The sequence below is a fragment of the Diadema setosum genome, chromosome 1, assembly GCF_964275005.1.
Source record: "Diadema setosum chromosome 1, eeDiaSeto1, whole genome shotgun sequence".
NCBI lineage: Eukaryota > Metazoa > Echinodermata > Echinoidea > Diadematoida > Diadematidae > Diadema > Diadema setosum.
The window spans coordinates 39802312-39817932 of NC_092685.1; the positions used below are offsets into that span (position 1 = coordinate 39802312).

Below are 15621 nucleotides of genomic sequence, written 5' to 3' on the forward strand. Positions count from 1 at the left end.
TGTGTTGTTGTTTTTTTATACCTCAATCCTCTGCACCCCCCCCCCCCCCTGAAATTGTTAAATGGCATTCAGAGCACATCAATAAGCCTTGTCAGCATCTCTGTGGTGGCATAGGTGCCTGGATAACAGTCTCCTTCTCCAAAAATATGGCTGGTGAGCTCAGCGTCATCAGGCATACGTTGATTTCTTTCTTCTTCTTTTTTTTTCCCCTTTTCTCTCTCTTTTTTCCCCTTCTTTCTTCTTAAAAACAGTGCAGGGTGTGTATTCGATCCCTGTTAGGTCTTGAATACTGATGTACATAACTAAGTGCATTTCAAAGGTTCTCAACAGCTTGCATTTTCAAGATAACATTTCACTTACAAGATACTGTATATTCACTATGTGAAATAGAATTATATACACAATCTACGTATAGATATATATGGGCTGTAATGCGAGAAAAGGGCCCTTAGGGCATATAATACCAAAAATGAGTTTTCACCACCACATTGTAGAATGAACTCTGACGTATTTAGATATGCAAATTCTTTTCTAAAATTCCACTCCTAAATGCCCCAATTATGACGTTAAAAAAAAGTTTTGTCTATTAATCCTGCCGCTTTTTGATGCATCTAAGCATGTGCACGCAATTAGGCAGCTGATTTTTTTTTTTTTTGCACGTATTGCTTTGTCAAACTTCCGTGCCGTTTTCTGGCGTTTGCGTACAGTCAGCGCTAAGGGCCCTTTTCTTGCGTCACGGCCCATATATATATATATATATATATATAGTACGTGTGTGTGTGTGTGTGCAAATTTGATAGAGAAGGAAACAAAGATATATATAACAAAAGAAACATGACAGAAAAGATAAAGAAACAGAACTTGAAAAACAAAAGGAAAATCCAAATAAAAAAAAGAAAAGTAGAAGCAAAAATTCAGTTTCTCTTAGATAATTGAATATGCGAGGTTGTATTTCTTTTTGAATATGAGGTTAAAATCACATATATGCTATTCATGAAACAGAAATAAACTTCAGTTCTGAAGAAAATTTTCATCTGTCTACAAGCTAACACGATCTATGGATGAGTATCTCTGACATCCAGTTTCTCTCTTCAAAAACGATTCTAAAAAAAAAAAAATGCCTGATCTAACCCATCTGAGTACGGGGCATATCGTCACTGGCTTGGGCAAAAGAGAGTCTTGGTCTAGTGGCTAGCCACCCCCTCTCTCTATCTCTCTTGCTGTATATGATTCGTTGGCAGTTAATGTGTCTCTATTCCAAAATGATGCAGAGGTGTCTAGTCTAATCCAATCTTGTGCACAGACTAGTCAATGACTGGAGCATGACAGAATCTGGGCCTTATATATTTATCTCTCTCTCTCTCTCTCCCTCATTTACTATCTCTCCTTCTCCTTATCACTCATTCACCATCTCTCTCTCTCTTTCTCTCATATATTATCTCTTTCTCTACCTCTCCTGGGTTGGGGGGGGGGGGGTACGAATTCAATACAAACTGCCACCGGGTGCGAGTTCACTTACACGAGAAGAGCCTAATTATAGCCGGCTACTCCCACACGAAGGGTGCCGGCTGCCATCAAACCGGAGACTGAATTTAGTTTAGTTACTGAGCAGCAGGCTGGCAAAGGGGGAGGGAGAGATGGCAGGTTTCCAGCGTTGTGGGGGGAAGAATAATTTGTAACAAATACAAGGCTCCCTTGTCATATGCCCCAACTATGGCCAGGTGCCGAGCTTAAATTTAGCCCAAGATGTTTACAAACAATTACGGGTCCACCTTGAGGCAGCGATAACTGCTGTGTGAGAAACCGAAGATTTTATAGACTTGGGATGAATTTGAGAAAAAATTTTCCTACGATTAGAAGGTGACCCACTTACTGCTTTTTAATTTCTTTTTTTCTCTCTTTCTCCAATCTCCTCTCCAGCAGATGGCGTATATGTTATGCATGAGTGATGAATGCTGGAAACACACAAGATGTATGCTTTGATTTAATGAAAAGTGTATCAAGTGAACAGCAAAATGAAGAAGAGATCCCCATTTTAGTCAGATATCCGTACGCTCCTATTTCGTCAGATGAACAAAACCAGCATCAATCAATGAGCAAATCAAATCGAGTATAAAGATAGAAATAAAGATAATCAAAGTTAATGAAACTAATCTCACTACAACTTGTAAGTCCTACATCAATTTTACCATTAAAACATCCTCATCACCAGTGAAATGCACACATTTTTAGCATGCAGATGAATAGTTACAATAGTTACAATTCAAGAGAAGACTACTATTATCGCTCTGCACATGGCTATTATGATGGCCACATCGTTCTGTGATACAGATTCTGCAAACTAAGAGCACCATCTTGTCTTTCAATAGGCCCGTTCACAAACAACGAAAATCGAAATTTCAATCGCGATCCAAATTTCAATTTTTTTTCGACCGTTCATACACAGAGAAAAATCGCACTTCGCAGCAAGGAAAGAACGATCAGTGGCCAAACTGCGCATGCGCGAATCTTGCATGACCAAAGACTGTTGACCCCGCAGTCCCAATAGAGTTTCGCACGCGCTACGAACGATGGGATTAAAAATACCGATTTCCGAATCTCGATTGCGCTCACACACACGACGCTTGGCAAAATAATCGCGATTATTCTGAAAAATCGCACTAATAGTGCGAGTTGGATCACGATAAGGATCGCGGTAATTAGTGAGATTTTTCTGTCCACACTGGAAAAAATTTCGAAATTTTGATCGCGATAAGAAAATCGATTTTTAAATCGCACTTTTTCCCTTGTGTGTGAACGGGCCTATTGAGTCTCTAATATCCCAGTTTGGGTCTTTCCTTATTTCAAAAGTGACGTGGTCTCTTGGGGCACGGTCTTTGGAGGCAGGTTCCGGGTCTATGCCCTAGACACGACATCGGTGACCCGGAAGGAGATCTATAGCTGCACTGTCTTTTCACGGCTCCCAAGGCTCCATCCATAGGATGCAGGGAGTGTGGAACTCTCATGAATGCAGGGCATTTGCAACACTGCCAAGAAGGACGGAGAAGCGCTGCGTCATCGTCGGTATGATTTAATCACAGGTTTACTCATGACATTCTGCTATCAACTACCTTATGGTTTGTTAGGTGGTTGTTTCTTCTTTTTTCTTTTTGGTCTCCTTTTATTCTTTTTCATATTTAAGAGGGACTTATTGAGTGCATGCACATGAATTGACCCTCATTGCTATTCTGACCACAGGCTCATTTGCAGAAAATCTAAGGGGGGGGGGGGTTGTAGATTGGAATGTCTCAACATGACTTTGAAATCATGAACATACAAACAAAGAATAACCACTGAATAAGCAAATAGTTTGACAGATCTACTTTTGAATTGGTCAACTTATCAAGAAATCCTACGGCAATCAAAATACATCACTGCCTTTCAAAATAAGAGGAAAATTATGGTATTCTCTGCATCTGACCTAACCCATTGGTGGTTTGATCTATTACGGTGGAAATCATGAGGGAGTGTGCAAAGAGCATTTCTACAGCACAATTTTCCAAATCCTCTATATTCCAGTTATCCCCCCACCTCCCCCCAAACAATGTGCACAGGAACCTTACCTTCTCCGCAAATGTTAACATTGCACACATAAGAAGTAGGTCTCGCAATCATGATAACCACGTTTCCTAAATCACATGTCACTAGTTATGTACCGTCTCCTAACCTTCTTTTCTCACCAGTCACGCGTCTTGAGCGTATCTACGAACAAAATTCTGGGGCTTCATGATCTTTATAATATATACATAAGTTTCACTGATAATTTGCATAACCCCCTCCCCCCCCCCCACCCCCAAACATGCAGTCATGGTCTATTAATATTCTGTGCAAAATCCCTCTGCAGACTTCCCACTCATCTGGCAACAGACATGCATTCTCTTTTTCTTGTTGTATTAAAACTGCTCAGTATGGACAGGAGCAGTAGAGAAACAGGGAGTCTCAGAGATAATTTTTCCCCAAGTGCCTAATTAGGGGAGTAAGTTAGAAGTCTGCTCACTAAAATCAAAGCAGTTGATGAGGTCCTAATTTTCTTCTTTAAAAGTGTTACATACTTTAAAGGTAGGGGATACCTTTTACAGACCTCCCAAAACATTAAATATGAACCTCAGGGGACTTGTTTAGGCCACTGCTGAGAAATTTGGAAGTCCACAGTTATCTACAATTTGAATAATGCACAAAACTCAACTACTCAGTAGTTCTGTGTGTCAGCCACACTTAAGCCTTTTTGTTGCAGTCTTCTGTATTTTTTATCTATAAACACAAATCTAAAAGTATAAGAGCTGATGTAATAACATATAGAGTGTGTGGCAAGAATGTATATAAAAATGTTTGTAAATTTTGATGAACTTTCTTCACAAAATATACATGATGGACACACATGCAGTGCATGGGTCTGCAAAGGTAGCCTAGTAATGTACTGGAATTTACGGCGAGCCCCGAAAAAATTCAATTCAAAATCTAACGGTCAATAAAAATGTACTAAGTGTTACCTTCCACTTTCAATACTTTATGGGAGTTTCTAAAATGACACTCTCTTCAACATACCACTGTATTTATACAACTCTTCATTTAAGGCATGCAGATGGGATTCCCTACCTTTAATAGGCAACATAACTTGTTCATGTCAGTTAAGCAAACTTATGAGACTGCATAATCATAAAAGCTGTTCAGCATGCGATATATTGTCCCATCCATGACTAGACCTTGTATCTCAATAATCTTGAATTATCAGGAGAGCAAAAAAACTTGAACTGCAACATTTTTTTTTTGGGGGGGGGAGGGGGGGGGCAAAATAGCATCAATGTTGAAATAAAATTATGTAGAAACATTGTTTTGGATTACGTCAGTAATTCTACTGTTTTAGAGTTCAATCGATATATACTGATATGCAAAATTGAGCTAGGAGGTGTTTGAATATTTCATGTCATTATGGATTGTCAACAGAGATACAACATCTTGTATACATGTTATATACACATTCAAAATGAAAATTCAGAAGGGAAATTTGTAGGGACGCCATACTAGTATAATTCAGACTGCTTGGGTATACTGCAGCAGCTATAGTATTGTTACAGCTGTATGAAAAGTTCTCCATAATTTCTTAAAACAGAGAAACTGTGTGTATGTGCGTGTACATGTACTTCTTAAAATAGGAGTATGCCTGTGTGCTTGTGTATATATGCGGACATGAGGTTTAAATGTGTTGTATTTAGGGATATATATTACAGAATAATGAAAGACAGTCACATGCCTTTTAAGACCAGACATTGGCTAATTTGCTTGCAAGAATGGCTGATTTCCTGAGATTATCCCTCATCTTTCTTGCAGAACTCAGCTGCACAGGTCATTTACAGCATTGAAAGTCCCCCATCAGAGTTTGCTATACCCAAGTTGTTCCCTCAATGAACAAACAGAGAAAAAAAACATATGGCACCTGAAATTCGATCCAACGAAGTTATATTGTCGTACCTGTACTAGATCACCTTGCTATAACACTGTATATTTCCCTGTAACAATGCACAGAAGAAGTCACCAAGTCAGTGCATACATATGTAAATATTTCTCCCAACAATCATCGTCAAAAAAAAAAACAAAAAACCAACAACAACAACTCTTTTGATTTATCTATCCACCTCTTTCGGAAAGCATCTATAAATGCTGGCCAAAATGTCTCGTGATATTTCTTCTACAAATTTTGAGCCAGGTATTCCCTGTAGCATTCGGCATTTATTTCCTCCCCCGCGTCTTCTTGATGATGGCTCGCCCTTCACCCTCCCAACCGCCTCCCCCGTACCTCAACGTCACGTTCCACGTTCCCCGTGCAGGGTCACCGCTAATGTGTTTACATCTTAAGTAGATCAATGCCACTTCTCCTCTGGAGATCGCAGCCGATGGACAACATTCTCCAAAAAAAACCTTGCCAAAAAAAAAAAAGTACACAGAACATTCAACGGTGATAAATACACGCGAGACTGCTTTAACGACCAGGCCTCGAGCTGGACCGATACATCTCAGGTGGGAATTGTTCATGTCTGGCGTATGTCATGCTAAATTATCAAAGAAGTTCGTTCCGCATATGTGGTGATATAGGATACACGTGGGAAGTGGGGGCGAGGGATTCAAAGATTTTATGAGCTACAAAGTTTGTCCAAAGTGTATTATCCTGCTCGGAATCACTTGTCACAAATAGATGGTATTCATCGGAACTAAGCTCTAGCCTTTGTGGATCCTAACTCGCACAGATGCACAAACACTTTAAAAGACAATATGCACCACATTTATGATGCAGACTCAATCTGTCAAATCAGTCACACAAATTCACTGACACATTTTCATTTGCATTATAAATGCTTTCAATACTGTGGATTCTTAGAGATATGATTTCCATTCTAGCATTAAATTCTTTGCACAAGCTTTGCCAAGAAGCTATTTTGAAGTCAGTGGTTATCTCTGGAATTTCTGCAGTGTTAATAAAAATGTGGGGGAAAGTATTGCTCATTAAATGGCATCGGTAATATACACGTATCTCTGTTTGAAAAACTCTTCAAAGCCATCAGTGAAGACTAATGCGCAGACCAATGGCAGACTTGAGAAGCTATGACATCATTACCTAATCTTAATTTACATATCATTTGCATATGAATGTTTTTTTTTCCAACAACACTATTTAAATGATAAATTCCTTTACCCTTCATTTTAATTCAAGGAAAAATGAAACGTTTATCATTCTGTTTCACAATAGCCAACTTAATGTGAAATAGCACTTGACTGCATGTGATGTTCTCATTGCTACAGTAACTCCTGATGACATCTCATCAGGCACTGCCAAAGCCACAACTCGGATCTTGCATGACATCGGAATGTCCGCAGTTCCCCCGTGATGGAGCTGGCAATGCGTGTGCCTCCGCCGCAGATCACGACGATCCATCTACTGCCTGTCCATAGCAATGACCCTCGCCGATCAATGAGTATTAATCAGCGTAATGGAACGTTGAGGTTTGCGAAATCACTGCCACCACCGCAACGCCGCTCCGGCTGCAGCTCGGGGCCGAAAATCATAATGAACAGCTTCCCAATGTTGCGGCCCTATTGTTTGCGCGGCACAATAGCCCCGGTTGAGAAATAGCTTGGGAGGTAATTTCTCTCTCCTTTTCGGTTATCAAAATCTCAAGCTTTGATCGAGTGGGATAGACAGAGAGAGAGAGCGAAAAAAGAAGAAAATACCTGAGCACAACAGAACTGGAAGACCATCGTGCTTAATTACATGGCAGCTGGTAATTTGATAAGCAGCTTTTGGTCAGTCACTATGGATTACGGCCACTGATTCAGATGAAGTTGGGCCCTGTCAATAAACTGTTCACAGACTACGTCTCGTCTCTCTCTATCATTTCACTGGTGCCTCCACTTTTGGCCTTTAATTCTCCAAAATCTGCGCTCACCCGCGGCACCAAACGGCAGAAAGTATGATACCCACATCGAGTTTGAGTTGGCTATTAATATAGCAAATAAATGGAAGATGGTGAATCAAAATTGGACCCAGATTGTTAAGGACGTTGAAAGTTTCCCATGCTTTCACAAGACGAGACGTAGTCTGTGAACAGTTTATTGACTGCGATAACAGATGCAACTTCATAATATCTAAATGTGCAAAGGTGTTGATGTCATTATCTCACGGATCCTGCTGTCTTCTTCAAATAAAACCGAAGTGATGGAAACAGCTCCTTTTTATCATTGGCATTGCATGATTACATAATTGTCACTGTCCAAAACAACTGCATGTTCTCAATGAGATGCACATAATCAGGTGGCAGTGGTGATGATGGGATCAAAGGACCTCCATTCATAATCCATGTGTGCAGCAGGTCCATGCTTTAAGGCTGAATCTCTTTCCATAGCTTTTCAAAGAATACATTACGGACACCATGACTTGATAGGTCAATAAATGTCACCTCTGCAAATTATGGTACATGGTAGTGTTTATATACTAGTATATCACTTGCTCTCTACATAATTTGCTAGACATCTATACATATATTATAAATATACCATGGTATTTCTGGAGATAAAAAGCAAAACAAAGCAAAAGGAAGTGAATTTACTCTATCATTATAAAAAAGAAACAGTAAAAAATATGACAGAACAACCTGTAATTCTACCCTCAAGGGGGAAAATATCTCACAATTCTTTCACTGGGTTGAAAGCAGAAATTTTGTGATATGACTGTAAATTTCACTTTCATAGAGTCTGTCTGGTAGCAGCTGTAGCTGGAACTCCCCCCCCCCCCCCCACACACACACACACACACGCACACACAGAGTGACCCATTCATCATAGTCGATGAATAAGCCATTATCTCTTTTCACACCTACAAGCACAATATGATATTGCCATCTGATTTCAATCTGAAAGATTTGTCACAGAATGCTGCCCAATCACTGCTGGTGAAGTTAAATCTACTACTGTAAAATGCATGTAAAAGTTCTTGTCTACACTACACACATTGAATGTTAGAGGCAAATTTCATGCTGCGAAAAAGGCCGTCGGCTCCAATTCACGAAAAATTTCACGCCCTGAAAATATCATGTTTTAGAGTATATGGCCAAGTCACTTTCTTGTATCAGAATACTGGTATGGCATGAATAAGTGACACCTCAACAAACTCATTTACCTTTTTTTTTCAAATCACTTTACGAAGGGAGTTATTCTATAGATGGCTGAATCATTTTGTACCACATAATAGCTGTAGACTTGCTGTGCAGCGAGATGGGGTGTGAATGGATATCAGCAATCACTCAGCAATGTCTCATTCATTATGCATGGAGGTGATTGGGTATGCTGGTGAACATTTCATCTGACATTAATATGGATTGTGGAATTGAAAATAACCTGGCTAACGAAACCCATATACCTACTGGTCTGTGGTTTGTGTGTGTGTGTGGGGGGGGGGGGGGAGGGGGTTATCATTTTCTTTTTTACTGGTTACATGTAGCTCATTGCCAGTAATGTGTCCTTCTGGAATATGGCAAAGGTAGCTCATTGAAAGTAATTTATCCTTCAGGAATATGGCATGTACAAATGGCATATCAGTTGAGCCTTAGATGATGATGTGCAATATGCTGTTCAACCAACTCCCAACCCATGGCTACGGAAAAATGGAAAGGACAGGTTGTGAGATAGTGAAACGGGGAGGTGGGGAAGAGGGAAAGAAGAGAGGGAGGAAAGAGGAAAGAAGGGAAAGGGCCAGGAGCAGGGAAGGGAAGGTGAAGAAGGACAGAATGGAGAGGGAAAGGTAAGGAAGGAGCGGAGAATTAGGAAAGGTAGAGAAGAGGGGAGGAGCCGAGGGAACCAAGGAGGAGGGAAGAGGGGGAAAAAAAGGATGGGGGGAGGTACAACAGGTGGGAAAGAAGGAAAGTTGAGAGGTGGGGAAGGAGATAGAGGGAAGGACAGAAAGAAGGAAGGAAGGAAGGAAGGAAGGTGTACAGGAAGGGAAAAGAGAAGAATGGGAGGAGAGAAGGAGTGGTGGAAGAAAGGTAGGAAAGGAGGGAAGAAGAGAATAGGAAAAGGGAAGCATGATAGAGTGAAGAGACAAGGAGAGAATAAAGGAGGGAGTGGAAGAAAGATCAACAAAGGGAATAGGGTTAAGAGGGAAGGAGCTGGGAGAGAAGGAGAAGATGAGAGAGGAAAGATGGAGAAAAGGAAAGAAGTATGGGAGGAGGTGATGAGGAGCATCGATACATGAAGGTCTGAGAGAGTGATGATGAGAGACAGGTTAAGAGGGGAAAGTATTGCTCCTACGACAATCCCAAAGGTAAGGATTTCAGGAAAAAAAAAATCACTACGGGGGTATCGGGCAGAGAGAAGCTGCTAATGGATCAGGAATTATTTTGCTGAATGCTAGCATTTGATCATGCCCTCTCTGCTTTCAAAGAGAGGGCCATGGGTGGATTTTTCTTTTCTTTGTCATGAAACAAAAAAGACTCGGGCCAGGTATATACTGAAAGCCATTGTCGCTGCTCAAATTAATGAGCCATGCTTTGGCAAGTTTGCTCGGGGCAAAAATATCTGGCGAACATCTTGCAGAAAATGCTTTTGTAGACAGAAGGGTTGAAAAAGCTTGCATCATGCCACCAACAGCAAAAGTTATGCTAAAGAAACTAAACCCAGGATTTTGTAAACAACAGTTTTTTTGTTTTCGCTTGCATTAGATGCGTAAGAGAAACCTTGGATCATAATGAACTGACAAGGTTATATGGAAATGTGGTTCCTTGCTCCTTTAGAGCAGAGAGCATTTCCATAAGATATCAAATACCTTTGGATATCACGCAGTATCAAAGCCTTAAAAATCTCTTTTGATGACTTACTGCTTTGTTACACTCAATCTAGTCAACATTACATCACTAGTCATGGTCAGATCACAAACTTTTTCTGAACATGCATCTTTGAATCCTCATCTCCAACTCAACGGCACAACAAACACATTGTCAGCTGAGAGGCAGAAGGGCACTATCACATTCTAAGCTTCTGAGCACAAATAGAAATGAAACAAAAAAAACTAAACAATTTTCATGAAATACAAAGATTACTTCATCAAAAGTGGGTAGATTTATATGCATTTTTCCAGTATTGGGTAAAATAGTGCCCTTGTGGATTTGATTTTCAACACTTTGCTGAAAATGAAAATAACCTAAAATTGACACCATAATGCAGAGGAGATCAAGCTCTACAATGTGATACCAACAACTCAATACCCAAAAAAATTATGACAATGCCCTCCTGGTTCTTAGCCGACAATATCACATACAAAAAACAAAAACAAAAACAGAGAAACATTATGAAAAAGAGATTGGAACAATGCAAAATGTAGTGACCCACTCACCAGATAAAGTCATTGCAGTGTGAGCAGAATGTTGGCTGGCGCAGAAATGTGGACATGAACTTGTGGCCGTTGACCTGGTGGACTCTCCGCCTGACCGCCCCTCGCCTTTTGTGCATGGCATTTTCACGCACTCTGAATACCTTCTCCTTTGGCGGTTCTGTGGCAAATACAGAGAGAGAAAGACGTGCAAAGGGTTTATACAGAGTTTCCATGCCGACATACTTGACGATGATACACAAAAATCGTAGATTCATTCTTTTGCAGGCATAAAATGCTCAAATTTGATTTGTTTCTATTTTATTTGAGTTCTGCATTAGAAATAAACATATACATAATGCATATTTCCATACACAATTTAAACCAAAAATTTATATTTCTATAGAGTGAATGTATAAGCATAGGTGGGTTTTTTTTTTCTAGGTATTACCAAACATAACTTCATGTAACTGGAAAAAAAAAATCATGCATTCACGAACAAGTGATGATAAGGTTGTAATCTTGAAGATACAGAGAAAATGAAAACAGATATCATTTTCAGCAATAGTAGCTTCTTAATAAGAGAGGCAAATTTACAATAATGAGGAAAAAATTTACCACTGCACTTCATCTCACATCGCTACTTTCACCTGACATAATACAGCTGAAATGTATATGTGCAGAGGGGGAAAGAGATCTATACTCAATATGACCTGATTAACAAAAAAATCTTCCACAACACATTAAGGCTATATATTCCATTTATCTTGATTAAAATTGACTATGTATTTCAGTTTTCAAGACACATCAGGTAAATATATGCAGATAATGAATGCAATACTTGGCCGACAGCATCACTTGATCACATATAATGATACTGTATACAAGGCTTGGAAAAAGTTGACAAAATAAATTTTTTATCTTCTGCCACCTATGGAGGGACCCACCAAAACGTACAAAGTTTCATCGGCTGAGAATGAGAAGGGCGTTAAGGTGCCTCAAACATTATGGCTTTAGTGGCAACTGAACGCCTTATCATTCTCAGCCGACTGTTTGTTAACCCGTTGAGGACGGTTTGATTTTGCTACAGCACACTTTTCCCATAGACACCTGCCCGAGTATACTCGGGACTCGTCCTCAATGGGTTAAATGTGGATTCCTCAAAGGAACTGTCAGACGTGATACAGCCCCGACACATGGCTAGGTTACTTGCAAGCGCTGCTTTCCTGAAGACAATAATAGCATGAAATTCAGTGTCCAGTGAGCATACACTTTCTGCACACAACCTCAAAATCCTCTCTCTCTCTCTCTCTCTCTCTCTGTATTTCCCTATCCACTACTAAGATGAGACATTAGCAAGAACTACTTTACATGTCATACATTTTACAGGGTCTTTATTTTCACAAATTTTGCAAGTTGGCTGATATTCATACATTATCTAAAAATGCGCAACAATGTTAACTCTGATCTCATCATAAATGCGACATGGATGTGTACATTTCTTTGTGCACTGGTGTACTCCACGATAGTGAATTCAACCACTCACTAAAATGTAGGATATCCCAATGCATGAAATCTTAGAATTGGATGGTGTGTCACAGTAAAAGTGAAAGCCAATTATGACAAGACAAATCAAGTCTGTTTCTGCAATGGTTGTGAACACTACTAAAGCTGTTGGCAAAGAAAAATCACATTTTCAAGCCTCTTTTCCTTTTGGCTGTACCTTCATAATAAATCAGTTTGATCAGTTATTTCTTTTTAATTTTTTTTTAAAATCTGTTATATTGTTTATTCATGATTCACTTTTGTTAATTCTCACGCAGGGTCTTGCCGAAAAGCAGCTTTAGAGCTGACAGCAGACTTTTTGCCATGATGAAATAAATCAAAGTCAAAATCAAAATCAAATCAAATGTGTGCAGCAATCTCTTAGGCCAAAAAAAAAAATTGTTGCATTGGCGTAACCTGCCCGACCCTAAAAATTCCGCCGACCCCATGTTTTTTTATTATTTTTTTGCTATCGATATCAAATATCTTGTTGATTGCGATCGCGATCGCACAAACCCGCAAGTGGAAACGGCTCTGGGGATATCGGATGTACGAGGGAGAGATCTAGCGCCTCGCATAAGCCTTCCTTGATCAGTACGTCATCTGTTTCCAACACGGACACGTACTCTAACAAGATTTATTCAGTGTATACGTAGCATTCAGACTGCGATGTATTGTGCACAGTTTTGCCGTAGGTTTCTTGTGTGGAGAACTTACACGAATCTGTATATGTGGAACTGTAATAGAGATCGCCGTGTGCGATGAAAAGATCGTACATATGGGTCAATTTGCATCTATCATATCTAAGTCAAAATAGTAAAATATGAAGTGAAAACATTCAGGATAGGGATTTCAACATCTTTAAATTCTGTGAAGGGGTACAATTCCAGTAATATCGGCCTCATAAATGATTTGTAGATTATAGATGAACACAGCACATTCGGTGCAGCAGTTGTAACTGTTTACTGAGCTGAGCGAGCACGAGTTTTACACGTAAAATGCAGGTAGCAAAAAACCAAAAACAAAAACATAAAATCCGCCCGACCGACCCTATTTGAAAATCTCATGTCACGCCAATGCAACAATTTTTTTTTTTTTTGGCCTTATGCAGATGCAAAAATATAATGCAGGCATACCAAAAGAAAAAAAAAAAGAAACAAATATAAAGAATGGCTCGACTAGGATCTATTTCTCTTTGAACAAAGAAAGACAGCATTAATCCATTGAGGACAAGTCCCGAGTATACTCGGGTATGTGTCTATGGGAAATGCGTGTTACAGCACAATCATATCGTCCTCAACAGGTTAACTGGGTGGTAATCTAAGGTAGATGTTGATGCACCGTTGTCACATTCATGACAAGAAACCTGATATGGGTGCACACACAAGTGGTAAACAAGTTGCTAAAAATGTGTTGGTTGTACCGACAAATCTCTACCTCTTCTCGTGTAAACACACTTAAAAACATAACATTGAGCCAGCTTTGTTGTTCACTGTGCCACAGACCAAAGCAAAAGTCATACACAGAAATGCATTTATGAATCATTTTGCAAGCAGTTCAATTAACTTCAATTCAATTCAATTCAATTTAATTCAATTATATTCATTTCAATTCAATTTTTCTTTATTTCCATTCAATGAGAAAAAGATAATATAAATACAAATATATAGTTAATAAAGCATATTGTTCATTATTTGTATAAAAAATTAACAAATCATAATTTTTAATACAAAATACACAAATAAATGCATAGACACAATGCATAATTTACAATGGTGACAAAAAATAAATATATAAATATATAATGAAAGAGATATAAACATTAAGTAACATAAAAATGTGTGTGTTTGTGTATGTAACCTTTATCACAATATTCACACGACATATTTTAAAAAAATCTGTAGCGCATGCCAGACATGCATTCCTAGCATAACGAGTGTAAAGTAATCAAACATTGATGCATATTTCATATCATAGTGTCTTCCGTGTTATTAAGGCTGGAATCTCCATTTTTTTTTGGTTTCTTATATCTCCATAAAAAAAAAGGACGAAATGAGAAAAGGACCTTGATTGCACATCGCTAATTCGTCTCTAGAGTCCCTGAGTCAGCTCACATCGATGCAATGCCGGTTACTACGCCTACTATTGTTCCCTTAATGACCAAAGTAACCTTTGCATGAGGAATTCTTGCCGCGCTGTTTGCACAAGTTAATGTCAGCGCTTTCTGTGCAAACATGCATATTTAGACTCAGGGGTAGGCTTAGGATTTTCAGGGAAAGAATAATGAACTCCATGTGTTAGCATCCATACATTTTTTTTTAAATTTCTTCTTCATAACTCTAGCTACTGAAGGGTGAGGTAATTCTTCTTTGCACCACATAATTTCAAAGATGATACTGTTCCTATTTCATTCAATATTTATTTAGACGCCATACACAATTTTACACCAGTTTTGCATTGCTGCAAATCTAACGACTGACAATCACTCACTATCACTCATGTATAGACTTCATGTAAGCTCCCTTTTTAGTGACCAGAGGTGGTATCAGAAACCAAAAGTAGCACCTCAAGAAAGCAAGCAATAAGCATGAAACAATTCAATGTTTAACAGTTACGAAAGAAAACTGACCCCAAACTAAAATTCCTTCTGCATCTTTCTTTCAACTTGCAAGACTGCGAGAGGGGCACATTTTAAGACACGGAAACCTAATATTGTCTAGTTATAGCACCCTTTTCTCTCTTTTTTTTTCTTTTTTGCTTTTTGTTCACAATTCTATTTTTTTTTTAAGGAAGCTGAGTGATGACAAGACACTATGGTTCCTGGATTGAATGTAAGATGAAACCAAATGTTGGAAGACAACTCATAAAGAGCTTGTAAAAATGACATAGATTTAGCTGTTAATATCTTTGTCTCAAGGCAGGGAGGGAATGTGAACAACATCTACACCTATTGGAGACAGTGATTGCTGCATGAATGTGTAGACAGGTGGTGCACATAAGCGGACATTAACATGTGTGGACATTGAACACAAACCACTAGCCTCTGTCATGGTAATGCAGAGCACACACTTGGTGGTTAGTATCTCTCAACTCCATATATGCATTCAAGCTGCTGTAACCCCAGACAAATGAGGAGAGAAACAAACAGACATACATACATACATACATACAAGCATCCACCCTAG

General features: G+C 39.1%; 1 protein-coding gene across 1 annotated transcript in view; it reads right to left on the reverse strand.

Annotated features, from left to right (window-relative positions):
* LOC140236053 (calcium-independent protein kinase C-like) overlaps positions 1–15621 on the reverse strand; it is a 134243-nt gene that overhangs the window by 40334 nt on the left and 78288 nt on the right. The window contains exon 3 of the mRNA XM_072316030.1: positions 10916–11072. Within this exon, the coding sequence (XP_072172131.1) occupies positions 10916–11072 (157 nt within the window). The remainder of the gene's footprint in view (positions 1–10915; positions 11073–15621) is intronic.